Below are 27,876 nucleotides of genomic sequence, written 5' to 3' on the forward strand. Positions count from 1 at the left end.
AGGGGGGTTGTTGGTGGGGAGGTAATGGTGGTGAGAGGCCAGGTGAGGGAGTGGCCTGGAACCTCTGTTGGGAGCGGGTGGCGGGGTAGTGAATGATACAATAGGTGCTGAGTTTGGAGTTGTGATCAGGTGAGAGGGGATTAGGCTTGAGATGTGGGGTTGGTGAGACTCTTATGGACTCAATAGGGTGCAGCAGCAGTTTGGAGCTGTGGGGCCATCTGCACCCTGCGTCTGGTCCCTCAGTTTTGTGGAAGACATGTCTAATGTTCAAACAACAGCCCCATTCATTAGAGTGGATCTCTGAAAGTGGATAAATACTCTAAAATTTGTACTGACTTTTCAGATATTTCACCATTTATTTTATGTTTTTAATTAAGTTAAAGTAGTGCAGTATACTTTAACTACACTTACTACTTTATTATTTTTCAGTAACTTTTAAAAACTACTTAAATCCATTTAAACTATTTTTAAATGCTTCTGAGTGTTGGAGGCTATCCTGGCTATGCTGGGGCAGATCTCAGGTTCTGCTGACTGAGGTCTGCTTGCCTCTTGTTGTCCCCTCTGTCTGGTGGATGAACCTCGGACCAGACACCTTCAGCATGGCCCGGTCTGTGGGAATTAGGCATAATCTGGGCCCTTGTTTCTTTACTGACAAGATGCTATAAAGAAACTACAGCAGAATTCCGTCTCTCAGGCACCTCCCCAACCTTACCACAGCACTGATATGACCACTTCTGAAAGTCATAGAGTCAGACAGCATGGAAACAGGCCCTTTGGCCTATCGAGTCCATGCTCTCAACCACCCATTTACACAAACCCTATAATAATCCCATTTTATTCTTCCCATATTCTCATCAACTTCCCCAAATACACTCAGGACAATTTACAGTGGTTAATTAACCTATAATCTGCACGTCTTTGGGAGGCGGGAAGATACCACAGCGCCCAGAGGAAGCTCATGTGGTCACGGGGGAAAGTATAAACCCCACATAGACAGCACTGGATGTCAGGATTGAACTGGGTTGTTGGAGCCGTGAGGCAGCTCTGTGAGAGGGACCAATGTGCCATCCTAATCAATATATACTGTCAGGGAAAATCTACCTTTAATCTGACCATCCTGGTATTTGGGGAGTTGGCTGCATATTTCCACCTGCCACACCAGTGTTAAATTGTGGAATCTGGCAAACTGATTGATCTACACCCTCCCTCTGTTGCATGGCTCTACTGATATCAGCTCACAGATTCCTTATTTATTTTAAGCAAACCACCAGTTATGATACAATGCCTTATAATGCTTGAGTATTTAATTTTAAACCATTGTCTTCTGACATATTTAACTTTAGAAAACAGTGGAATGGTTTGAAGTTAATGGACGGTGTTAAAAGAGTAGTGATAGTAAAAGTCGAAGACAATTAGTCAAGGTATTTAACATCACTAAATCAATTGTTAGGGCTAAAATGAAATGCAAAGCCATGTATACAGGTATGTTACCTCATTAGAAGTGAATATAACTTGAAGGTCGAATGTCAGAGCATTTGCTCAAACTTCAATGATAACAACAAGCCCTGTGCTGCCAAGGGTTCTGACAGGATCCGTTTGCCGGTCAGTGGGTGTGCAGGTCAGGCGAAGACTGCCATGTTCACTTTGGTTTATTAGGAAACAAAGGCTTTTACAAGGCAGATCTTCCGAAGCCATGTCAGCAGTTATACTGGTAACTGTTGGCACTTACTGCCTTTTCTGCTTGAAAAGTTGGTAGTCCAGAGTGGACATGTGCTCAAGCTGCACTGCCAGCCCCCAGAGATCCTGGACTACCTGTGGTGTCATGCTGAGCTCAGCATTCCAGTGCTAACTTGCCTTCCTCCTGCCATTCCAAGCCCATTCCCATCAATTTTGGCAGTGTAATCCTGAGCTGGGACACCTGCACATCCTCACCAAATACTATTTCAGTGGTCAGTGAGATGACATAATGATAAAAACAGAGAATGCTGAGAACAATCAACAGATTGGGCCACATCTGTGGAAAGAGAAGCACAGTTAATGTTTCCGGTTGAAGACCCTTCATCAGCAAACTGAAATGTTAACTCTTTCTCTTTCCATGGATTCTGCCTGACCTGCTGAGTGTTTCAAGCATTTTCTGTTTTTAATTCAGATTGACAGCATCTGCAGATTTTTGATTTTCAGGTTATACATGTAGGTTTGTTTATTTACATTCTTGGGTGTCTCTGTGAAAGCAGCAAAAATAAAGTAGACTGTAAAATTTCTTCTCTCCTTACTTTAAAGCAGTTGCTTTATTTTACTTGAAAGAAAATTTGATTTCTCATTTGCAACCTCCACATACTTCCAATAATGGGGTGACCAGAAATTAATCCAATACTCCAGATGCAACCTAACCAGAATTTTATAAAGTTGCAACATAACTTCCTGACCATTGAACTCAGTGCCTCAACTAATAAATGCAAGCATGCCATTCGCCATCTTTACCACCCTATCAACCTGTGCTGCCACTTTCAGGGAGCTATGGACTTGGACCCCAAGATCCCTCCGTACATCAACGCTGTTAAGGGTCCTGCCATTAACTGTGTACTTTTCCTTTACATTTGATCTCCCAAAGTGCAACACCTCACACTTGCCCCCACAATTACTGCATTACTGTGGTCCAGAGGGACTATTGATCCAGAAACCATTGTAGCTGTAGAATTTAAATTCTATAACTACACTGGATTTTTAATATGAATCACCAGATTGTGGTTCAAAACGTCTGCTTCACCAATGCCCTTCACTGAAGGAAATCTGCCCTCTTTGCTTCTCTGTGAATACAGATCCACAGCAATGCCCTCTGAGATGGCCCAGGAAGCTATCCTATGCAGGAGTAATTGGGAATGGGTGATAAATGCTGGTCAGCATCTTGAAAAATGAAAAAATAAAGTATGTCTTCCAACAGAGATGGCCCAAAGGAGCTCTGAAGACACGACCTCCTCTGTCTCTTCTTCCCTTAAGGTTAACCTCCCAACCCATTAATGCCTCAGCCCGTTGTGCCTGGAAGCAGCTGCTTTGTGCAAGGAATTTAATTTACTAGAAAAGTACTTAAGTATGAGCCAGACCGACCCCTGGGGAATTTTAAAACTTTCAACAAGTACAGAAAAGCGCTCAAAACACCTAGAGCTGCAGCAAAAGCCAAAAGAAATAATTCAGCAATGAACATTTAAGTAGTCAAGAGCCCCTTTCAGCAGTGATGGTGAGGAATTTCCATGCCATTGAACACATCTTCAACTGTGGGAGGTTAAGTGAGGGTGCAGACTGGAGCTTGGGCTTAAAATGACGGCACTGATGTCAACTCAATGTCACTCACCGATTGACGCCATGATCTACCTACTTGATGGTCATTAGGTGCAGCACACTTGGACCTCCACCAATACAGCACCCAGCTAACCTCACAACATATTTAAGTCTTAAAGGGTTGTTTGGCAGCCAAAAAAAAGCGTGCTGCCCATCCCAACTGTGTCCCTCTGTGGCGTCCAGTTCAATGACGTCAGTATGCAGACATCACTTGCATATGCGCATGTTCAGTGAGCAAGTTCCAATGTGGACTTGTTCACTGAAACATAGAGAGGGTCAGCCTTAACCTAAACAAATGCAAACAAAGGTCCTCCAGCAACTGCTCCCACTGTAAAACAGAACCCTCCAACAATAAAGATCCACATCAAGATGTGGAAAACTGTGCACCTGAGGAGTCACTGCTCAGTAAAGATGGATCTCAATCTTGGTGCAGAGGAGGTTTACCAGGATACTGACTGGATTAGAGGACATGTGCTGTAAGGAGAGGTTGGACAAACTAGGGTTGTTTTCTCTGGAGCAGTGGAGGCTGAGGGGAGACCCAATAGAATTATGAGAGGCATAGATAGAGTAGACAGCCAGTATCTTTTTCCCAGGGTTGAAATGTCTAATACTAGAAGGCATGCATTTTAGGTAAGAGGGAGAAATTTCATAAGAGATGTGCAGGGCAAGTTTTTTTATATAGCGAGTGGTGGGTGCCTGTAATGTACTACCAGGGGTGGTGGTGGAGGCAGATATGATTGAGGCATTTAAGAGGCTCTCAGATAGGCACATGAATATACAGAGAAGGGAGATATATGGATCAGGTGCAGGCAAAAAGGAGTAATTTAATTAGGCGTCATTAGTTTAAATTGTTCGGCACAACATCATGGGCTGAAGGGCCTGTTCCTGTGCTGTACTGTTCTATGTTCTAACAAGTCTCAATTGTGCTTATAATTAAATCAATACATGTAGCGATGGATGCCAGTGTTTGTTTAAAGCATTTCTCATTTGGATTTACTGAATTTCTGGGGGCTGGTCATATTGTTTAAAAGTTGTTTGAAAACTTAAGTATGACCACAATGCTTCTGGAAAGTCCTCTACTATTACCACAAACTCTTGAAAAGCATGATGGAAATGTTGCAGAAAAGTGGAAGATGTTTGGGTTAGCTTGTACCAGTGGAACTAGAGCAGAAGATGGAACAAGTTATGGTAGCAACATTTCTTACCATGACAGAAGTTGAAGCACTTGAAGTTTATTTCACTTGGACGGACTGGGACAAAGAGGGGGATGGAGCACATGATTAGTATTGAAGAAATGTTATGAATCTTGCCAACTGTGGGAAAAAAACCCTGCAGAAGATATAAATTTAATAAGAGAAGGCAAGATACTAGTGAATTGTGTGATCAATACAGAAGAGCATTGTGAAAGCTTGCCAAAGGTTGTGAGTTACATGCAATTACACTGGAAGAGATACCCAGAGACAGACTTATGCTGGATGGAATTGCAGACTCAAAGGCGCAAAAGGGATTGTTCTGAGAAACCTGCCTGACCCTAGAGAGAATGAACATAAAACATTACAGCACAGTACAGGCCCTTCGGCCCACGATGTTGTGCCGACATTTTACCCTGCTCTAAGATCTATCTAACCCTTCCCTCTCACATAGCCCCCCATTTCTCTATCATTCATGTGTCTATCTAAGAGTCTCTTAAATGTCTCTAATGTATCTGCCCCCACAACCTCTGCCGGCAGTGCATTCCACGCACCCACCACTCTCTGTGTAAAAAAACTTATCCCTGACATCCCCCTTATACCTTCTTCCAATCACCTTAAATTATGTCCCCTTGTGTTAGCCACTGTCGCCCTGGGAACAAGTCTCTGACTGTGAATGGATGAGATTTGTCATGCAGCAGGAAGCATGGAGGTTTGACTTAAAATCAGCAGGCCAGAATGAGAGGCAGTTTGTAAAACCAAGGAAATCACCAGGGGTGGCAGAAAAAAGCCGCAAGCTAAGACTAAAGAAACTCAAGGACACAAGAGTGTTCAAATTGTGGGGTGGGGGGGGCGGGGGTGGTGGTGTAGTTGGAACCTTAGTTCCACAGGAAAGAAGTACATCCTACTGTTGCTAAAATATGCAACAAGACAGAAAGAGCAATCGTTTTGCATTGAAAAGCAGTGGAAAAGAATCACCTGCACATAGGTGGCTGGCCAGAACAACTGATGAGAAACCAAGGACAATAATTTTTTGTTGTCAGTGAAGCCAGTGCTTATTGTTTGGATGTTGAGTGTTTTACACTCAGTCAGCCAACTACCTGACATTTCAAATAGGTACAGGAGCTAATGTAATGTAATTCCACTTTATTTGTACAAAGAAGGCTATAAAAGATTTTAATTATGCAAAGTGGAATTAATTAAATCGCTGCTTATGACGGTGAAAGTTATTGCCCTGTTGTAGGACAGGTACGACTGTTGGCTCAGCATGGTAATTATAAACGTGAGTTGCACCGTGAACCTGCTGATACTATGACACTAAGTTCTGCTGGGCAGAAAGGCATGTCTAAGCATGGATGGTATCAAGTATGATGATAATGAGACAATTAATAGAACACCATCTCCTAGAGTCATGTGATAAATGTTCAATGATTAGAGGCCAGTTTCCAAGAAGAGTTTATTGCAGAAATATGTTGAGGTGTTTAGTGCTGGGATTGGATAATTTAAAGGTGAGCACCAAATCAGCCATGATGAAACAGCAAATGTGTTCCAACACCTGGTAGGTGCCTCTGTCTTCAGGGGCAAGCTGGAAGAACCATGAGATGTTCTGGTCAGATATTCCAGTTCCAGCAATAATACAACAGGTTGGTTCAGTTCCGTCATAGCCATATCCAAGAAGGATGGATTACTATGAATACACTTAGATCCTAAAGATTTAAATAAAACTGTTGGGACAGATTATCCAGTCTGACATCATCTGCCATTTTCCGGTAACTTGTGGCCAGAATAAGTACCACTCAGCACACAGGAGCCTGTCGAGCTCCTGACTGAGTTTGGTAGGATATCGCTGTGGCTCACTCTGCAGAATTCCAGCCTCCCCTCCTTGGACTACAGAAACCAGCCTCCCCTCCTTGGACTCTGTCTTTACTTCTCACTGCCTTGGCGAAGCAGCCAGCATAATCAAAGACCCCACCCACCCAGGTCATTCTCTCTTCTCTCCTCTCCTCTTCCATCAGGTAGAAGATACAGGAGCCTGAGGGCACATACCACCAGGCTTAAGGACAGTTTCTATCCCACTGTGATAAGACTATCGAACGGTTCCCTTACACGATGAAATGGATTTTGACTTCACGTCTACCTTGTTGTGACCTTGCACGTTATTGCACTGCACTTTCTCTGTAGCTGTGACACTTTACTCTGTATCGCTATTGTTTTTACCTGTACTACATCAATGCACTCTGTACTAACTCAATGTAATCGCACTGTGTAATGAATTGACCTTATCGATACGCAAGACAAGTTTTTCACTGTACCTCGGTGCAAGTGACAATAATAAACCAATACCAATGTGCAGGGAGGTCACATGACTGGTTTACACATGTACTGATGAAGTAACTTCCTTCATTTTATGGGTGTGTGACATGGAGACCCTTGGTGACTTGTCCCAGCTGTGCCTTTCTTTGAGGTGGAGACTGGCCTTATAGAGTTGACAAACATTATTGGGGTTTCCAAGTCAATCATCTGGGAGGAAATGGGAGGGTGAAAAATTGAAAAACTATTAAAAATATTTTTGAAAAAAGCTAGGACCAGCATCTATCTTCTTTCAGTTGTTTGTGTAAAATTCCCTGCCCTGATGGCTGGTATTTTGTGGAAAAAATAACATGGGCAATTCTCAACATATGCACATCCCCCCTGTATTTCCCCCCACTACACCCCCTTACCCACACACCTCAGGAATCTTGGACTGAGACAGAGACTCCAGGGTCCCATTCAGATGAAGGCTTCTCACCACTCAGTTGTTAGGTTGCACTGAAAAATCTTGGTGGAGCAGGATCACTCAATGGCTTGGACCTTCTGCTGAGATAAAGTCCCAGAGATACCACCTCCCAGCAAAGGACCTACCTGACTTCATCAGCAGGCAGTGGGGAAGTGGTCAGCTCAGTGATCAGCAATACCCCTGTCAACCCAGCCACCTTCCAACTGGAAGTGAAGGTAAGTCCTGGCAGTTACTCCAGTAAATCCCAGCCTGTAGGTCCAAGCATTAAAAGGGAGCATTATCCACTGCCAGTGATAGAATATATGATTAAACACCTATGAGGTGGTAAAGGTTTTTGGTGTTTGTAATGAGATTGGCAAGTGAGTTTAAATCATCATATTCACCTACTTTTCATGCACCTTTGAGAGACATCACTGGGATGCTGTTTGGAATCAGCTCTGTGCCAGAAGTTTCCCAAAGGAAAATGCATGAGTTGGTGGAAGGACTCAAGGAAAAGAAGTCATTACTTATGATTTTGTGCCCGCAGATTTTTTGGAGAAAAGCTGGAGGAAATAATTCATGACCGTGACAAACATTTAGATGTTTTTCTTCAAAGGTGCAGTGAGTGTGGAGAAGTCTTAAATAAAGATGAAGTGAAAATTTGGAGGGAAGAGTCTGCACATATTGCTACAGGCTAAGGACTTTGTGTAGATCGAACCAAAGTTAAAGCAGTTTTAGAGATACTGACATGAACAGATATGGCAGGGGTCCAACATTTGTTGGCACTTGCCCAATATCTGAGTAAGTTTCTGCCTCAGTTATCAGATATGGTGAAGCCACTCAGATGTTTAACAAGAGACAGAGAAGTACAGACAGAATCCCAAGAACTGGTCTGAAAAATCTTAAAGTAGCCATCACTAAAACAGCAGGTTGTGATTTTATAATCTAGTGTAAGATATGAATATAAGATATCTTTATTAGTCACATGTACATTGAAACACACAGTGAAATACGTCCTTTTGCGTAGTGTTCTGGGGGCAGCCTGCAAGTGTCACCACACTTCCGGCGCCAACATAGCATGCCCACAACTTCCTAACCTGTACATCTTTCGAATGTGGGAAGGAACCAGAACACCCGGAGGAAACCTACGCAGACACAGTGAGAACGTACAGACTCCTTACAGACAGTGGCCGGATTTGAACCCGGGTTGCTGGCGCTGTAAAGCTTTATGCTAATCGCTACACTACCGTGCCTGCCAGCATAAGTAGGCCATCTGGCATTTCAAGTCTGCTCCACCTTTCAGCAAGAGCATGGCTGATCTTCTTCCTCCGAGTCATTTTCCAGCACTATCCCTACATCATTTGATTTGTTAATATCCAGAAATCTTTTGACCTCTGTTTTGAATGAACTCAATGACTGACACTTTGAGGGATCACAACAAATCTTAACTACAATTATATTTAGAGAGGTATTATTGACCCGGATAGGAGGAATAGTGGGAAGCAGGCAAGGCATTCCAGGTGCTTGGTGGAGAAGACTTCTTTCTCTGCTGTGTGCCTCTGTAAAGATACATCGTGTAAACTGCTTCAGTGGTTATTCAAGTCACAAAATATTTTCTGCAGGTTAGAGGTTAGTTTGAAAAATGATGGTCCCCAAAATCAGTTTAGCCTTGGAAGATGATGGCTAGAAGGAATTGCACACTTGTTTACTTGCATACAAAGTTAAGAGGAAAGGATGAAGAAACTGAGAATGTGACCTTTTAGAGAACTTTAAAGTTTTGCATGGTTTTGCTTGAATACACATATAGAGAATGTTTCTGCTACTGAGAAGGTACTAAACTAGCAGTCAGTAAGATAATCACCAGAGAAACAAATAGGGAATTCAAAGAATTTTTCTAATCCAAAGAGTGTAAAGAATGTGGGATTCATTACCACTGGGTGTGGTTGAGGGAAATAGTATAAATGTAATTGAGGGTAAACAATTAACCATATGAGGGGAGAGGAATTAGAGGATTCTTCCAATAGGGTTAGATAAGCAAATAAGGGAGAAAGCTCAGCAAATGAGAACTGCCGGCATGGACTGGTCAGGCTGAATACCCAGTCTCTGCTTTATACTGTAACTAATTCCTTGCAACAACTGTTATACATGGGGGATCATTTTAATGGTAGTCATGGGGAAATGGAGTCTTTCTTTGTAATTTTATATGTTTCCCACATTAATGAAGGAGGTTGAAAATGGTGAAAAATGTAACTTTGGCTTCATGTGGAGTGAGCTAATTTAATCAGGAGGTAATGAATTTAATTTTTACTCCATTCTCGGATCACTGAAGCTGAAATAAATGCTGAGCCTGTGCATATTTCCTCGTTACCATTTTCATTTCTCCATCACAAAACATTGAGTTAAATTAGGCAATTGATATTTTGCATTTAACTTTTAAATGGGGTCTGCTTCCCTGAAATGAGTAATTTATAATTATATGTACTATATGCCAATTTAAGCCCAAAGCTGGAATGGAAAAGTCATTACATCAATGTGTAATACATAACCTGAAATCCTAAGTTTGTCAGGAGAAAAATGGTTCAAGCTATCCATTGTAATGGGATGTGATGTTTGGGTTGCCCACGGAGAATTTAGTAATTCATTGAAAACAGCTTGTACTATTACTTCTAATAAACATTGTCCATTCTTGATCCAGTCATGAAGCATATACTTCACTCAAAAGGTTTGGCTTGAACCAACTATGGATGTTCATCCAGAACAGTAACCTTGAATTATAATGTTTCCTTTGCTTCTCCTTAAAGTGGTGATGAGGATACAATACTGAAGAACTGTTTAGAAATGTTTAGAAATTTGCTGTAAGAGGTATGAAATATCTGGTGTCAAATTATGGTGGTACAATTGTAAGTACAAAGCATTTCTGGGTGAGAAGGTGTTGCCAACATAGAGGAATCACATTGTAGACTTGCAAGTGGTTTCTAAAGAAAATATAATATGACTCACCAAGGACCCATAGTATGTGACAAGAATTTATTATTCAAAGTGAAAATAGCTACTGGATTCAAAGTAAAATCAGCTACAGCTTAATGCCACATAGTTTCAGAAATAGCCAGGAATGATCTGGGAGAATTGTTCATCAACTGGAATATCTACTCCAGCACAAAGACCACAAGATATGTATTTATGTTGTTGGATTAAGAACGTGTGTTCAAATTTTATGCCAATAGTTAAGAAGTAGTTTAAATTGTATGGAAACTAATTCATAGAAATTTATTTGGGTTTATTTGAATATTAGGAATTTGAACTCTCCATGTTCATAGGGTCATAGAGTTACGCAGCATGGAAACAGGCTCTTTGGCCCAACTTGTCCATGCCGACCAAGCTGCTTTCCTGAGCTAGTCCCATTTACATAGAACATAGAACAGTACAGCACAGAAACAGGCCCTTTGCTCCAAGATGTCTGTGTTGAACACAATAACAAATTAAACTAAATCTCTTCTGCCTGTACATGATCCATGTCCTTTCATTCCCTGCATATTCATGTGTTTATCTAAAATCCTCTTAAATGCCACTATTGTATCTGTTTCCATCACCACCCCTGACAGCCCGTTCGAGGCACTCACCACTCTCTGTGTAAAAACCTTGCCCCGCACATCTCCTTTAAACTTTCCTCCTCTCACCTTAAATGCATGCCCTCCAGTATTTGGCATTTCAACCCTGGGCAAAAGATTCTGAGTGTCTACCCTATCTATGCCTCTCATAACTTTATAAACTTCTATCAGGTCTCCCTTCACCCTCCAATGCTCTAGAGAAAACAACACAAATTTGTCCAACCTCTCGTTATAGCTCATACCCACTAATCCAGGCAGCATTCTGGTAAATCTCTTCTGCATCTTGTCCAAAGCCACCATATCCTTCCTCTAATGAGAATTGCACACAATACTCCAAGTGGGGCCTAACCAAAATTTTATACAGCTGCAGTATGACTTCCTTACTCTTATACTCAATGCCCCAACCAATGAAGGCAAGCATGTCATACACCCTCTTTACCACCCTATCTACTTGTGTGACCACTTTCAGTGAGCTATGGACTTGGACTCTCTGTACATCAGTGCTGTTAAGGGTCCTGCCACTAACTGTACACTTTCCCCTTACATTTGAACTCCCAACATGCAACACCTCACAGTTGCCCAGATTAAACTCCACCTGCCATTTCTCCCCCATATCTGTGATCTATATCCCGCTGCATCCTTTGAAAGCCCTCTGCACTGTCCACAACTCTACCATTCTTTATGTCATCAGCAAACTTACTAACCCACCCATCTACATTTTCATCCAAGTCATTTACGTACATCACAAACAACAGAGGCCCCAGCACCAATCCCTGCGGAACACCACTGGTCACAGATCTCCAGTCAGAGTAACACCCTTCCACCATTACCCACTGTCTTTCTATCATTTGCCTGCATTTGGCCCATATCCCTCTAAACCTTTCCTATCCATGAACCCATCCAAATGTCTTCTAAACATGGTAATTGTACTTATCTTTACCACTTGCTCTGGCAGCTTGTTCTATATACTCATCACCCTCTGTGTGAAAAACGTGCTGCTAAGGTCCACTTTAAGTTTTTCCCTTCTCTCCTTAAATCTGTGCTCTCTAGTTTTAGACTCCCCTACCCTGGGAAAAGACTGTGACAATCCATCTATGCTCCCCATGATTTTATAAACCTCTCTAAGGTCTGTCCTCAGCCTCCTTCACTTCGGGGAAAACAGTCCCAGCCCATCCAGTCTCTCATTATAACTCAAACTCTCCAGTCCCGGCAACATCCTTGTGATTTTTTTTCTGCACTTTCTCTCGCTTAATCACATCCTTGGTACTGTACGGCGATCAGAACTGCAGCCAATATTCCAGTTGCAGTATCACTGACATCTTGTACAGCTGTAATGTTGCATTGAATGTTAAAATCAGAGACCTTTGAACAAGTATAAAAATAAGGAGGTAAGAAATGTGCACCATTTCATGGTAATCATGGTAATACAAAAAAACCTTTCTAGGGCAAGGATTGCTGCCAAGATGGAGAAACCACACTGCAGATTTGAAAATAAGTCAGAAATAAATCTATATAACATTACCAGATGAATTAATAGAATATGATGAGGAGTACATTATTTAAAATAAGAACATCCATTGGAGAAAGCATAATGGAGAACCTACTGTGACATGTTAGGGTTACTGCAGACTTAGAGTCATACAGTCATAGAGTCTTACAGCATGGAAACAGGTCCTTCAGCCCAACTCGTCCATGCCAACTGTATTGCCCAGTGAGCTAGTCCCACCTGCCCATGTTTGGCCCATAGCCCTCTAAACCTCTCCTATCCATGCTGATACTTGCTGCATCTTAAATAGTGGGTCTTATTTTATGTCCTCTCAAAGTTAGAGTTTTGTTTCAGCAACGAATTGTTAATGAATAAAGTAGCACAGCCATTTCTGGAAGTACCAAATGTCACATTTTTTCTGCACCTCTGTGGACAATAATGCCTATCAGGCAGGGCTAAAGCTGCTTTTCAGTGTAAAGTCACTATTTTACTGGATAGAGAGCTTAGCATGTCATAGAGCTCCAACCGAGATTTTCATTCACAAGGCTCAGAGGGACATTGGCATGTGGGATATAAAAACACTTTTCTTTTTTGAATATGCCCTATTCAGTACATTAAAGTCATTTAATGCAGGTTTTTAAATTGTTGGGCCAAGATCTACACCAGGGGCAGCATTCTTAGAGAGCAGCACCACTTTTGAAACTTGTATAATAACTTCCCATTATAAAGGACTTAGTATCTTTTGTAAATATTTTCAATACTTCAATCCAAAATTATTCCAGGTTGGCCCCAAAAAATGTTCAGTTGGCCATTGCTACCAGTGCTGTATTTAGTGTAATGTAGTTGACCAGAGCAACAAAAATGGAAAGATGTGTATTAATGTTCTGATCCACTTACATCATCTTACTATCCTCATTCACATAAGACAAAATGATGAAATTGTGATTTCCTTTTGTGCCTTAAGGAGGAATGTCAGCCTTAGAAATTATCTCACCCATTGTCAACAAAAATACATTTCCAGATCAATTATAGTTCAAGAAAATCTAATTAAAATAAACTTTCCATACAATCCAGTTTTGATATCTCTGTAGAAATTCATGTCAAACTGCGGTTAATGTCCACGAAAACAAGATTGATACCTAATTATATGCCTCAAAACTCTATCAACCAATAATAGGAACTCTATCCTTTTAACCAGGTCTCAAAGGCCGCAGCTTAACTTTTTAACTCCCAATTGACATCCAGTTGGATTTGCAAGTGAGCTAGCAAAACGTGTGAGTCACCAGTCACACACTGGTTTACCGATGGCCAAATTCCATGACGTTTAATTATCTGATGCTCAAACCACAAAATCCTCATTTAAAGATAATCATGAGGGTCTCATATACCTTTATGGGTCCCTGTCTCAAGTTCAAAATAAATTGTTGTTAAAATGGTGGTAGATGGCAATATGATATAAACATGGTACTGGGAGCATCAACACTATTTTAACCCCGCCCAACTCATTTCCATAGGGTGGACATGTTTAGAATTAGGCCAGTGCTCTGTGTTGATCTGATAATCCCAAAAACTGTTGAGTAAAAATACACATCCATCTGTGCAGCTTCAATCCATAATATGTAAAGGTATAGCAGTCAGGTTTTCAAATTAACAATGGAAAGGTCTTTTAATTGATATACTGTATATTATTTGATAAAGCTCCATGAATGCTAGGCCAAACACAGACTGTACTAATCTTTACACCAACAACGGGGGGAGTAATATTTAATAAAAATACATAAACTTACAGATTTTGAATATATCTTTTATTCAAACTTTTCCTGCAGCCTATATTTTGAATTTAGAACCTTACTGGACCACCTCAAACAAGACATAGCAGTTACCTCACTTAGTGACCTCGCTTAGTACAAGATCGTGCTCACAGTGATTTGCAAGGAAATGTTGCACAAACACAACTTCATCAACTACTTTGAGAAATAACTTGTAATAACTTTAGCCTCGAGATTTAGCAATGCACTAGCCTGATATTATGATGTATATTTGCAGAACATTAGGCTAACCGAACAAGACTCATGAATACATTTGGATTTGGATTTCTAAAAGTCATTTGATATGGCGTCACATAAAAGGTTCTTGCACAAGATAGCAGTGCATGGAGTTGGGAGTAATATACTTGCATGCATATGAGACTGGATAACTATCAGAAAGCAGAGTCAGTATAAATTGATCATTTTCAGATTGACAATCAGTGACAAGTAGGCTGCCGTGGGAATTTGTGCTGGGTTCTCAACAATTTACAATCTATATCAATGTCTTGGATGAGGGGACCAAGTGTACCTATCCACATTTGCTGTTGATACAAAGATGGGTGGATTAGCAAGTTGTGTGGAGGACATTAAGAGCTTGCAAAGGGATACTGATAGGTTAAGTGAATGGTCAAGATGTTGTCAAATGGAATATAAATGTGGGAAAATGGCAGGTTATCCACAGTAGAAGGGAGAATAAAAAAGCAAATTATGATTTAAATGATGTGATACTGCAAAATATTGCAGTACAAAGGAATCTGGGGGTCCGAGTACATAAACAGAAAGGGTTGGCATGCAGGCACAGCAAGCAATTAAGAAGTCTAATGGAATGTTGACCTTTATGTAAGGGTCATGTAGTATAAAAGAAGGGAAATTTTGATGCAACTTTACAGGGTGCTGGTAAGGCTGCACCTGGAATACTGCATAGAGTTTTGGTCTCCATATTCATGGAAGGGTATACCTGAATTGGAGTCTGTACAGAAAGCTTCATTGCATTGATTCCTGTAATGAAGGGATTGATGTATGAAGAGAGATTGAACAGTTGGGGCCTGTACATTGGAGTTTAAAAGGAGGACAAGAGACCTTTTTGAAACCTACAAGATTCTGAGAGAGATCAACACAGTGCTGACAAGCTGATTCCCCTCATGGGGTTTCCAGAACAATGGGGCATAGTTTTAGAATAAAGGATCTGACAGGGATAAGAAGGAATTTCTTCTCTCAGAGGGCTATGAGTCTTTGGAATTCTTCACCCTGAGTGATATGGAGGACAAGTCATTGAATATATTCAAGGTGAAGATTGACAGACACTTGAACCACAAGGGCATTAAGGGGCATGGGGAGAGAGCAGGAAAACAGTGTGGAGGCAAGACTGGAAAAGCCATCACCTCTCTGGTTGAGGACCAATTGGCCTGTTCCTTTCCCTGTTTCTTATGTTCTTATGTCCTAAAATTACCTTGAGCATTGATCGTTCAACTTCAGGAATTAAAGAAAAATTATATTACCACCATATTTTTTCTCTCCATCTCGGATACTTGCTACCCAGAGCATGTTAACCAGTAAAGCGTTCAGTGGAAAACGCAGAGAGGGATCTTTGACCCTTTTTCTTTGCAGGGCAGGTAGGCTCAGAATAGGAGATAAAAGGAGCAGAAAGCCAGAGGTCCCAGAAATTCCACTCAACTTGCATCTAGAGCACTTGTAACACCTGGAGGCAGCAGAATGTAGCATGTTGTGTAGTGACTTCAGTGGGATTTATTAGGGGCCCACAGGGGAGATAAAATGGGATCCCTTTATAAGGGGCCCACTTGCTTAGCTGGATATGCAACCAGTTGCAGTTCTTCATGGTACAACATGGTACAACATGGGGGGCCGAAGGGCCTGTATTGTGCTGTATTGTTCTATGGTTCATTTAAGAACTATTCTTCATGTGTAGTTAGGCAATGAATATTGCCATGCTTCTCAATCACAAGGCTTTACCTGATTTTGTTGTATGTTTATTAACTATCACTTGTAGACTTCCCTACTCCTTGGCTCGGTTTGGTGTCCTTGATTCATGGTGTAAGGAGTTCAGTATTTTCTCTAAAAGATGCATAACTATTACCTTGTCTTCTAGATTTTAATAGATAGCAATATTCAGTACCTGTGACTCGAAGTCTATCAGCACCGACCACCACCTCTTCCTCTGCTGCAGAAAACAGCATTCTGCCTGTGTTGGAGTGAACTTCAAAGTGTTTTCCATGGGCTTGCAGTGTGTTGGGTCCTTGAGCCAAAAGAAAAACAATATCTAAGTAAAAGAAAGTAGTGACACATGAAGATTCCTAAAGGAAGAAAAAATCAATATCAAATAACCTTGTGAGAGTGCTTCAACAATGTTACTGATATATTTTGAAACAAACTCTAGCTTTAACAATGGCAGTCAAGGCAGAGATATTTGAAATGTTTTTGTTCTTTTCTTGTTTCTAAGATTTTCCAGATAAATGGACAAAGAATTACAAATTTCAAGGGTGAGCAGGAAAGAATTCTTGGGAATAAAGCTTTGAAAAGCTGTTTTTCTCAGTCAAAAAGCGCTTTTACTTCACAAAATGTTGAGGAATGAAAGACAAGTTGGGTGGAATTTGAGAAATAAACACGTTGATCCTCAGCAGACATAGAGATCAGACCAGCAAGAAAGCTTATCAAAATATTTTTTTTTTCTCAAGTAGCAATTATTGTGTGCAATTTACACCCCCTTTTACAGCTCCAGTTTCTCATAAATATATAACTTTAGCTACTATTTGTTGTAGCCACTCCAACTGCTGTTGATATTCACCTCTGCTAGACTGGTGTGTGGCTTTCATTTAGTCAGTGGTGCCTATTAGTTTGAGATGTTGGGAATCCATATTGTAAATTAAGGATGGTGAGAGTGGGCTTGACTTCCTTAACCTTCACATTGATTTCGGATACCCCAGAAAAATCACTGCAAAAGTTCCTCAGGTTGTTTTTAGCAAAAACAGCAGTAGGAGAGAGGAAAGGTTGACATCTCATCCCCTCTGTAAAGTATTTGGTATGTGAATAAAGGGAGGAAAAGAACACTGAATTCTCTTCTTCCCATTAAGTAATTTATGTTTGTGAGATTAGAATGGTCTGACTCTGAATCAGGTGCAGCTGCTCAACCTGCATAGAGTCATAGACTTATACAGCACAGAAACAACCCCTTCAGCCCACATTGTCCATGCTGACCAAGGTGTCTTCCTGAGCTAGTCCCATTTGCTTGCATTTGGCCCACATCCTTCTAAACCTTTCCTATCCATATACCTATCCCAATGTCTTTTAACCATTGTAATCGTACCCACCTCTATCACTTCCTCTTGACAGCTACCACCCTCTGTGTGAAAAACTTACCCCTCAGGTCCCCTTTAAATCTTTCTCCTTTAATACAAAGCCCTCTAGTTTTAGAATCCCCTACCCTGGGAAAAAGACTGTGACAATCCATCTAACTTATGCCCTTCATGATTTTATAAACCTTAATAAGGTCATCTTCACTCCAGCGAAAACAGTCCCAGCCTATCCCTTCTCTCCTTATAACTCAAGCCCTCCAGTGCCGGCAACATTTTTGTGAATCTTTGCTGCACCCTCTAGCTTAATCACATCCTTCCTATAGTATGGCAATCAAAACTGCACACAATATTTCCCAACAATTTCACCCATGTCCTATACACCTGAAACATGACAACCCCAACTTGGACAAACGCAAGTGTGTGATACGCCTTCTTCACAAACTTATCTACTTGTGTTGCCACTTTCAGGGAACTATGTACTTGTACCCTAAGGTCTCCAGGGCCCTGTCTTTCACTGTGTATGTCCTGCCCTGGTTTAACTTCCTAAAATGCATCACCTTGCACTTGTCTGAGTTAAATTCCATCTGTCATTCCATGGCCCACTTTTCCAGTTGATCTATATCCTGTGGTATCCTTAGACAAACTTCATCACTGTCCAGTACACCACTAATTTTGGTGTCATCTGCAAATTTGCTAATCATGCCATCTACGCACAGTAGTGTAGCGGTTCGTGTAACACTTTACAGCGCCAGTGACCCGGGTTCAATTCCGACTGCTGTCTGTAAGGAGTTTGTACGTTCTCCCCGTGTCTGCGTGGGTTTCCTCCGGGTTCTCTAGTTTCCTCCCACATTCGAAAGATGTATGGGTTAGCAAGTTGTGGGCATGCTATGTTGGTGCCAGAAGCATGGCAACACTTGCAGGCTGCACCCAGAACACTCTATGCAAAAAGATGCATTTCACTGTGTGTTTCGATGTACATGTGACTAATAAAGATATCTTATCTTATAAGTCAAACAACAGAGGATCAAGCACCAATTCCCGGAGCACACCACTAGTCACAGGCCTCCAATCTGAGAAACTACCACCCTCTATCTACTTCCACCAAGCCAATTTTGTACCCAATTGGCTCGTTCACCCTGGATCCCCTGTGATCTATCCTTCTGAAACAGTTAGTGTTGGCTGTAAATGATTGTTCCAGGCCTAAATTCCTGAGATGCAGTAAAATTAAAGTGAACCAGCTGAAATAGAGCTGCAGCTGTTCAGAGTAAACTCTCATGTTTGGATAGATGTGGCTTTTATTGGACATTATTCTCATTCACTCCATCCAATGTCCCTTCATTTTCCCTTAGAATCCCTTTTTAAAGTTACTTCACAGAGCAGCACATTAATCAGAATGCAGTGACAGTGACTTCTACTCTGTGTGTTCCTGCAAAGTCACCTTTCTGTTTAAAGTCAAGTGATTTACTAAGCTCATCCTCACATTCACAGTGGATAATATTACAGGGCAGGCAATGTACCAAGGGGAGTAAAAGTTGCCACCTTGTTCCTAAAGCTGTCAATCCTTAAGGAAGCAAAAGCACATTTCTTTGGTGGTGTAACTTAGGAGCTTTGGTTGCCAGTTATGTACATTGGATAGAAAATGGGCAGTGTGGCTGTGACATTCTGAGATGCACAGTCATATATTAAAATCTCCTGTTAGAAATCTAAACTTGGAAAACTGGCTGGTCTGGAAATCTACCAGCACTCACAGACGCATGATAATTATTCACAGTAAGGCACAGTTTGGGCCACGTGCCTGTTCATTTGAAAATTCAATGGTGTCCAATGCAACCTTACACAGGGTGAAGGGTTTCCTTTGTGCACTGCACCAGAGCAAAGACCGAAGGACCAGAGCCAGGGATGAGGCTGGGGCAAGTTAGGATCATAGTTTGGAAAGGGAGTCAGGTCAAGGGTCAGATGCTGGCAATTGAGAAGTCAGGGTTCTGTGATGAGTCGAAAGGGTATGTAGAGGTTGTTATGGAGTCATAAAGCACAGAAACAGGCCTTTCAGCCCACCGTGTCCATGCTGATCATCAATTAACCATCTACTCTAATCCCATTTACAAGCACTTGGACTGTAACGTTCCATGCCTTGACAATTCAAGTGCTTGTCTAGATACCTCTTAAATGTTGTGAGAGTGCCTGCCTCTATGACCCACTTAGGCAGTATGTTCCAAATTCCACCACCACCTCAGTCAAAGATTCTTCATCAGATCCCCTCTAAACCTCTTCTCACTTTATTCTAAACCTATACCCTTTAATTTTAGGCAACTCTACAACTGGGAAAAGCTTCTAGTACTTTCATGATTTTGCACACCTCAGTCAGGTCCCCCCTCAGCCTCCTCCGTTCCATTGAGGACAAACCGAGCTTATCCAGTGCCTCCTCATAAGGGAAACATCCTGGTGAATCTCCTCTGCACCCCTCCTTGTATTTAGTCATTTAAGTAAAGCCATTATAAAGTTACACCAAACTGTCTTTAGTTTTGTTCTGATGATTAACCAAAAAGAAAAAAAAAGTCCCCTTTTTAGAATCAGGTTATAAAATGTTACACAAGTCCCAACCTAAAGACAGCATAGGGCCCTTTGGTTTGGTATTGAGTCATGGTAATATAGTACAGAAAAACCCTTCGGCCTACCCAGTATTTCCATACTAATGCCACTTATCAGCACTTGGTCCTTGCCTTGATGATTCAAGTGCTCATATAGATACTTATTAAATGGTATTTGAAGCCATAAGTCAACTTCTTAAATTAGAAGGATGGTAAGTTCTCTTGTGTTACAAAACTGGCCCAGCCACATGGATACTACAGCCAAGAAAGCACATCAATGCCCCTAATTCCTCAGAAGGCTAAGGAAAGTTTACTTTTTAAAGGTGCCCCATAGAAAGCATCCTATCCGAATGCATCATGGCTTGGTATGGCAACTGCTCTGCCCAAATCTGCAAGAAACTGCAGAGAGTAGTGGACACAGCTCAGTCCATCATACAAGCCAACCTCCCCTCCATTGACTCCATCTACACTTCCCGCTGCCTCGGGAAAGCAGCCAACATAATCAAGGGCCCCTCCCACCCGAGACATTCTCTCCCCTCCCATCGGGCAGATAATACAAGAACTTTAGAGCTTGTACTACCAGGTTCAAGGACAGCTTCTATCCTGCTGTTATCAGACTCTTGAATGGACCTCCATACAATAAAAGATGGACTGTTGATCTCCCAACCTACCTCGTTGTGGCCCGTACAGTTCATTTATCTATCTGCACGCACTTTCTCTGTAACTGTAACACTATATTCTGTATTCTGTTTTCCTTTTGATTACCTCAATGTACATGTATAGAATGATCTGTCTAGATGGCACGCAAACAAAAGCTTTTCACTGTATCTAGGTACATGTGACAATAATAAACCAATTCCAATTCCTGTATTTCACAAGCACTTGGTATCACACTATTGAACCATCAGGTCCTTTGAGCGGAACTAATAAGCCAGATAGAAGTCTGGTGCTTAGATGAACAGAACCACTGTTATTGAATCAGATTTGCATTAAGGAAATAATAGACTACACAAATTTAGCATATTGTGCATAGAAGTATACAGATGGGTAGTTTGTGAGGTGTTGCATCCTTTTTGTTGCTTTTGCAGGGCATCTGTGTGCTCCCAATACACAGATCCAAGGTTGTCAATACTATCCTGAATACTCCTTCCTTACATTCAGCAGTCCTGAACCAGGGATTCCCAGGAGTCAGTGGGGATGTTGCAATTCTTCAAGGAAGAAATAAGTAATTCTGTAGCAAGAATATTCTATGCCAGTGGACACTAATTTGGATAGAGGAGCCACAGTGTGAATATAGGGTGGGAGTGGTAATATGACCAGGTCATCCACAGGTTTGGATTGAGAGTTTTGAGTTTGGAGGAGGTGGGACCGGTATATAGGTGGGAAACGTAATGGAGCGCAGGCAAGTAAATACATTAAAAGGGACCTACTTGAGACGAGTCTTGCTCAGTGGGGACCCCTTTAAACAGCCTGTCTGTAGACCAATGCTCTAAGAGAACAATGCACAGGGAATGACATTATTATATGCACATCAGACAAGGAAAATAGCTGATTCAAACACACATGATTCATATCTGGAATGGCGCAATTTGATGCAAAGACCTTGACAAACATGTTTCTCTCTGGGAAAAATTGATTTTCATACGTATCATGTTGATAAAAACCAAGCTGCACAATCAAATATCTGGGTAACTTTATATTGTAAAATTGAATAACTTTCAGTGAAAAAAATATTAATATATAAACCATAAAGTAGGCCATCAAATATGTGCTGTGCTTATAGTTGCAGTGATGGGATTTTAAATAAGTTCATTTGAACTTTCCATTTCATTGAAGTCACTTACACAAAAGTTTAATTATGGGTGAGGAAGTACTTAGAATATCTTATGCAATGGAAATGTGCCCACAAATGGAAATTTAATGCTTTGGACTAATCTATAAATAAAGTGCATACCAAGAACATGAAAAAAAACAATCTTTTCTATGTATAAATGCTGAATAAAACACATAATTAGTCACTAGTTAACTCTCTAGGCCAGTGTTATTACTACTTTTAGGTCGTCAGTAAAGTAATTCATCTCCCTTGAAAAGCTCAATCTTGCACAAGATGGAACATAATTTCTCCACTTAAGCTAAATGGTGAGAGGAACTGTTTAATTGAGATAGATTCAACCATTGCCTCCCTCAGCAGAAATAATGGCTCTGATTATAAAGGGGAGGGTTTGAAGGACAATGCTCCTCTCTTGGTCCAGAAGGGAACCTGTTTTGCCCATAATCCTCCATCTGTCATTTTTCGACTATCAGGGAGGGAATGACTTCTACCTCACTTACAACTCCTTTAGGTCTTGATGATACCAATGGGAAACCATATGTGTATTTCCTACTTCTGATCCGGGCTTCCTGAATATTCCCAGTAGTTTTTGTTTTCATGCAGTTTAAGTATCAATTTTTTGCATTAACAAGCAAAAAAGCTGCCGATGCTAGAAATCTGAAATAAAAGCAGAAAATGCTGTAAAAATTCAGCAGGTCAGACAGCATTCATGGTGAGAGAAACATGGAGTGGAGACGTAGGGAAACTGAATGATAACGTACATGTTGTTGTCTCACCAATGGAGACCCTTTTCCTCTGCTTGCAGGACAAGACGGCTTATAACAGAAGCTATGAAGAAAGAGCGGATAGGTTGGGATTGCTTTCTTGGAACAAAGGAATCTAAGGGAGACTTCCTTGAGGTGGATAAAATTATGAAGGGTCCAGGTGCAGGAAAGAGCTATTGCTCTTAGCTGAGGGACCAAAACCCAGGGGATACAGGCTTAAGATAATTGATAAAAGGATTAAAAGGAAGGTGAGGGAAACCTCTTTCACCTAGAGGATGGTAAGGGTCTAGAACTCACTGACTGAAAGGGCAGTAGAAGCAGAAGTACTCATCACATTTAAATAGGACTTGAATATGCAGTTGAATAGCCATACATTGCAGGGCTACAGACCTGATGCCGAGAGATGAGATTAGGTTAGTTAGCTCTTTTTGATTGGCACAAAAATGATGGGCTGAATGGCCTCCTGTGGCATAAATTTTCCATGATTATAGAAGAAGCAGAACACAGGAGGATGTAGAAACTTCAGGGTATTGGCAATGTTCAAGGTAGCCACACACACAGTTCAAAGAATGGAGAGTATCTCCCCAGTCACTTTTGTACTTATTCACAGTGACACAGGCATATGTTCAAACACATTAATGCGGCATGTTGGATAACGTAATGCAATCAGTATTTGAGAAAAGTCCTGCAGCTAGCACAATGTTAAGAAAGGATTAGGATTGTGAGAAGGACCAAATGGTGCTAGCAATGGCCAGAAGCCAACTCTACCTGCTTGATCTGCGTTAAATATCTCAAATTCTGCACTCAACATCAATAATTTAAATTTTGGAATTTTAGTAGTAAAGGAGTTACTCTAACAAAATGTATCAAATTTTATCTGATAAACATTCCCATGAAGCACTATAACATGTGCAGGTTGTTGCATTAGTTTCTACAATGTCATTTAAAATTTCTTTACATGAAAACACTCACTGAAAGTATATCATTGTTCAAAGTGTATCAAAGTCCTCCTGTTCATTGTTAGGATTAGTTTTAAAACCCAACTGGACAATGATTAAAGCTGCACAAGTAATTAACTCTCTCAATATTAATGTCTACCAGGAATAAATGAACACTTTCATCTTTGTCAAGGAAAGGGCTATTTTTCTAAATGAATTTTTAATAGATGTTTTGAGACAACTGGAAAAAGATGCCAATGACTTCTATAATGTTATTAATTAGCTCAACTTTGTGAAAACTTGCTTCAGGGTTTCCCTGCCATAACATTGTTAAATGCTTGCACACTTCTGCAGGATGCTTAATTTGCATTACACTTGGCCTATTACATTTTTAATCAACATCCTAAATTTGGTAGTGAACATTGGTGTAGTAATGACAAAAGCTTTATAAAATGCATTTCCAGTAAGACAGGAAACGCTGAGTGGAAATATATTTAGTGGGAAGAGATACAGCATTCACATGTCTTTCTGAACAAGTCAGCGGAAAACAGTTCCTGAAAGTAGATATAACCAAATGTGATGCTGGGTGATGTCAATGATCATTATTATTTAAAAAAATTCACATGGTTTGGTGGTATGGAAATCGTTCTTATGGTGCTCTTGTTATTTTACTTCAGCTCTGCACAATTAAATATGATCTTTGTATGGAATGTAACACCATAACTATTATTTCTGGTTCATTTTGCACAGGAGGCACTTCCTAATATGAATTATGTTTACATGGCTTATGCAATTTCTGCATCAGCTAGACAGCAAATTACATTATTCCACAAGCAATGCATCTTTTGGAGCACTATAGAGGAATTAGACTATGTTGTGCAGAAGCAAGCCAAGTTGGGCACTCGTAAGAAACTAGGTCTATGGCAGGCTTTTCAAAGCACTGGAAAAATACCACCAAAGCCGTCTTTGCAAAATCCTCTGAATTCATTGGAAGGAAAAGCCTTAATTACTCACAGCTGGTCACCTAATTTGCAAACCCATCACCAAACTCCTGAAAAATATTCTCTATTGAGAGCTCTTTCATGGAAAGAGATTACCAGATGAACAGAGAAAAAGATTCAAGGATTTGTTCAAAGCCTCTTTGAAGAAATATAATATTGGACATAGAACATCACAGCGCAGCACAGGAACAGGCCCTTTGGCCCACGACGTCTGTGTCAAGGCATCCTAATCCCATCTGCCTGCACATGATCAATATCCCCCCCATTCCCCACCCCCCATTCTGAGAATCAAATAGATGGCCCAGTTTCAAAATAAGCTACAGACTATGTGTCAGTGATATCATAGAACAAAGAACATAGAACAGTAAAGCACAGGAACAGGCCCTTTGGCCCACAATATCTATGCTGACCATGATGCCAATCTAACCTAATCCCATCTGCCTGCATGTACGCTTTATCCCTCCATTCCCTGACTGTTCATGTGCCTGTCTAAATACCCCTTAAACATTGCTGTCATGTCTGTTTCAACCAGTTCCCTTGGCACCGGGTTCAAGACACTTACCACTCTCTGTATAAAAAACTTGCCTTGTAAATCTTCTTTAAAGTTTCTCCCTCTCATCTCAAAGATATGTCCTCTACTACTTGACATTTCCACTCTCGGAAAAACTCTCTGACTATCTGCCCTATTTACGCTTTTCATAATTTTTATATACTTCTATGAGGCTGCCCTTTAGCCTCCAATGCTCCAGAGAAAACAATCCAAGTTTGTGCAACCTCTTCTTATAGCTAATACTTTCTAATCCAGGCAACATCCTGCTGAACCACTTCTGCACTCCCTCCAAAGCCTTCATGTCTTTCCCGTAATACAGTGACTAGAAGGGCACACAGTATTTCAAATGTGGCCTAACCAAGGTTTTATACAGCTGCAACATGACTTTCTAACTTTTATACTGAACACCTTGACCAATGCAGGCAAGTATGCTGTACGCTTCCTTACCACCCTATCCACTTGTGTTGCCACTTTCAGGTGGCTATGGAATTACACCCCAAGATCCTTCTGCATATCAATAGTCCGCAATCTCCTGGCATCTACTGTATACTTTCATCTTACATTTGACCTCCCAACATGCAACACTTCACACTTGTCCGATTAAACTCCATCTGCCATTTCTCTGCCCATATTTCCAACTGGTCTATGTCCTCCTGAATTCTTTGACAATCTTCCTCACTATCCACAACTCTGAAAATTTTTGTGTGTCTGTAAATTTACTAATCAGCCCACATACATTTTTGCCCATATCATTTACATATAAAGGCTTCAGCATTGACCCTTGCCAAACACCACAGGTCACAGACCTCCATTTAGAATACCACCCCTCCACCACTAACCTCTGTCTTCCATGGCCAAGCCAATTTTGAATCCAATCTAACAAGTCACCATGGATTCCATGTGCCTTAATGTTCTGGATCAGCCTACCATGAGGGACCTAGTTGAAAGCTTTACTAATGTCCATGTATAGAACATCCACTGCCCTGCCCTCATCAATCATCCCTGACACAATCACTGTGACTCTTGGGAATCTTTGGCCAATGATTGCTCAAAGCGGAGAAAAAGAATCTAGAGGAGTATTAAGAACCTCAAGGCCATGCACTAGGAGCATAAAGAGGTCTTGGGTAAGTGGTGGAAGGAGCACACCACCTCACAAGTCAACCACCCACCTGCTCCAAATGTGGAACAATTTGCAGTTCCCACAGTGGCCTTGTTAGCCACTTCAGAATCCACAAAACTGGAATGGAAGCAAGTAGTTCTCCATCTTGAGGGACTGCCTGAGAAGAAGGTTTTCATAGTTCAGTACCAAAGAGCAACCCCATTAATTGGTAATTGGTTTATTATTGGTAATTGGTTTATTATTGTCACATGTAGTGAGAAACAGTGAAAAGCTTTGCTTTGCATGCTCTCCAGACAAATCATTCCAAACATAAGTATATCAAGGTAGTACAAAAGGAAAATCAATAACAGAATGCAGAATATAGTGTTACAGTTACAGAGAAAGTGCAGGCAGTCAAATGAGGTGCAAGGGCCATGATGAAGTAGACTGAGAGATCAAGAGTTCACCTTTTTTGTACAAGAGATCCACTCAAGAGTCTTATAATAGTTAGATAGAAGCTGCCCTTGAGCCCGGTGGTGCATGTTTTCAAGCTTTTGTATCTTATGCCCGATGGAAGGGAGGAGAAGAGAGAATGACCAGGGAGGGAGGGGTCTTTGATTAAGCTAGTGTTGTACAAATTTATCCTTTTTGCCCCACCCAATGATATCCTCCACACTCAGGCTCTACAATCACTTCTGACCTGCAAATCCCTGATTTGCTGAGACCTGAATGGTCAAGGCCCACCAACCTTAATACCTGATTGGCTGAGACCAATGACACCCTGAAAAGTCAAGCTCCTAAACCCCTGCGTCCACTGTTTGCTTGGAATCTGAGCACAACCTGAAGTAGAGAAGTGTAATGTAACCACTGTACAACTGTTTTAGAGCATGACTGCTCTATTTTCTTAGATGTGCTGAATTTAAAATTAATCCTACACAAAATAAGTGACTGTTCCTTATAATATTAGAAAACTATATCAATAAAATCAGAATGACTTTGATATAAAAGTTTAGCAAAACAATAATGCAACAAATGAACGCAGAAAATTGTTGGATTTGTCATGGATTATTTCTTATGAATAGTCACAATATTTGGACTTTGGTGAGGGAATGGGTGGAATTTAAATCCACGGTAGTGCTTGGATTTTGGTGCAGGTCAGATGGTTAAAACTGTAGGCATTTTGTATTAAAGACAAATATAATTTCCTTTCCCAATTGGTTACTGTATCTGCATGTTAATTTTCTGTGACTCACATACAGGGTCCCTTTGAATACCAACATTTTCCCATACCTCATTTCCTGTTGGACAACCTCAGGGTTTTTGCCTCAACATTCTTTCAGGCAGCAAGTTCCAGACCCATGCCACCCTCTGGGAGAGACAGTTATTCCTCATTGCCTTCTCATCCTTCCACTAATGATATGGTGTACATTCTTTAGTTTAGGATCATTCTGCTAAAGGGAATAAATTCTTCCTATTTACTTTATCCAGACCCCATGTATATTTATACACCTCAAGTTATTCCATATAGGACGTTACTGAGTTGCCAGACTAGCACATTCCTGTCAGTAAAACCAACTTCATGAAGTGAGCTTTGCTCTTTTGGCTTGGAAT

The 27,876-nt window shown here is 40.9% G+C and overlaps 1 protein-coding gene across 12 annotated transcripts in view; it reads right to left on the reverse strand.

Annotated features, from left to right (window-relative positions):
• sgcg (sarcoglycan, gamma) overlaps positions 1–27,876 on the reverse strand; it is a 427,114-nt gene that overhangs the window by 92,489 nt on the left and 306,749 nt on the right. For all 12 annotated transcript variants that reach the window (XR_007957197.1, XM_052026700.1, XM_052026699.1 and 9 more), the window contains one exon: positions 16,318–16,437. Coding sequence is in view for 11 of the 12 variants with exons in the window: in XM_052026700.1 (XP_051882660.1) it covers positions 16,318–16,437 (120 nt within the window). In the remaining variant the exon portion in view is untranslated. The remainder of the gene's footprint in view (positions 1–16,317; positions 16,438–27,876) is intronic.

The sequence above is a fragment of the Pristis pectinata genome, chromosome 11 (assembly GCF_009764475.1).
Source record: "Pristis pectinata isolate sPriPec2 chromosome 11, sPriPec2.1.pri, whole genome shotgun sequence".
Lineage (NCBI taxonomy): Eukaryota > Metazoa > Chordata > Chondrichthyes > Rhinopristiformes > Pristidae > Pristis > Pristis pectinata.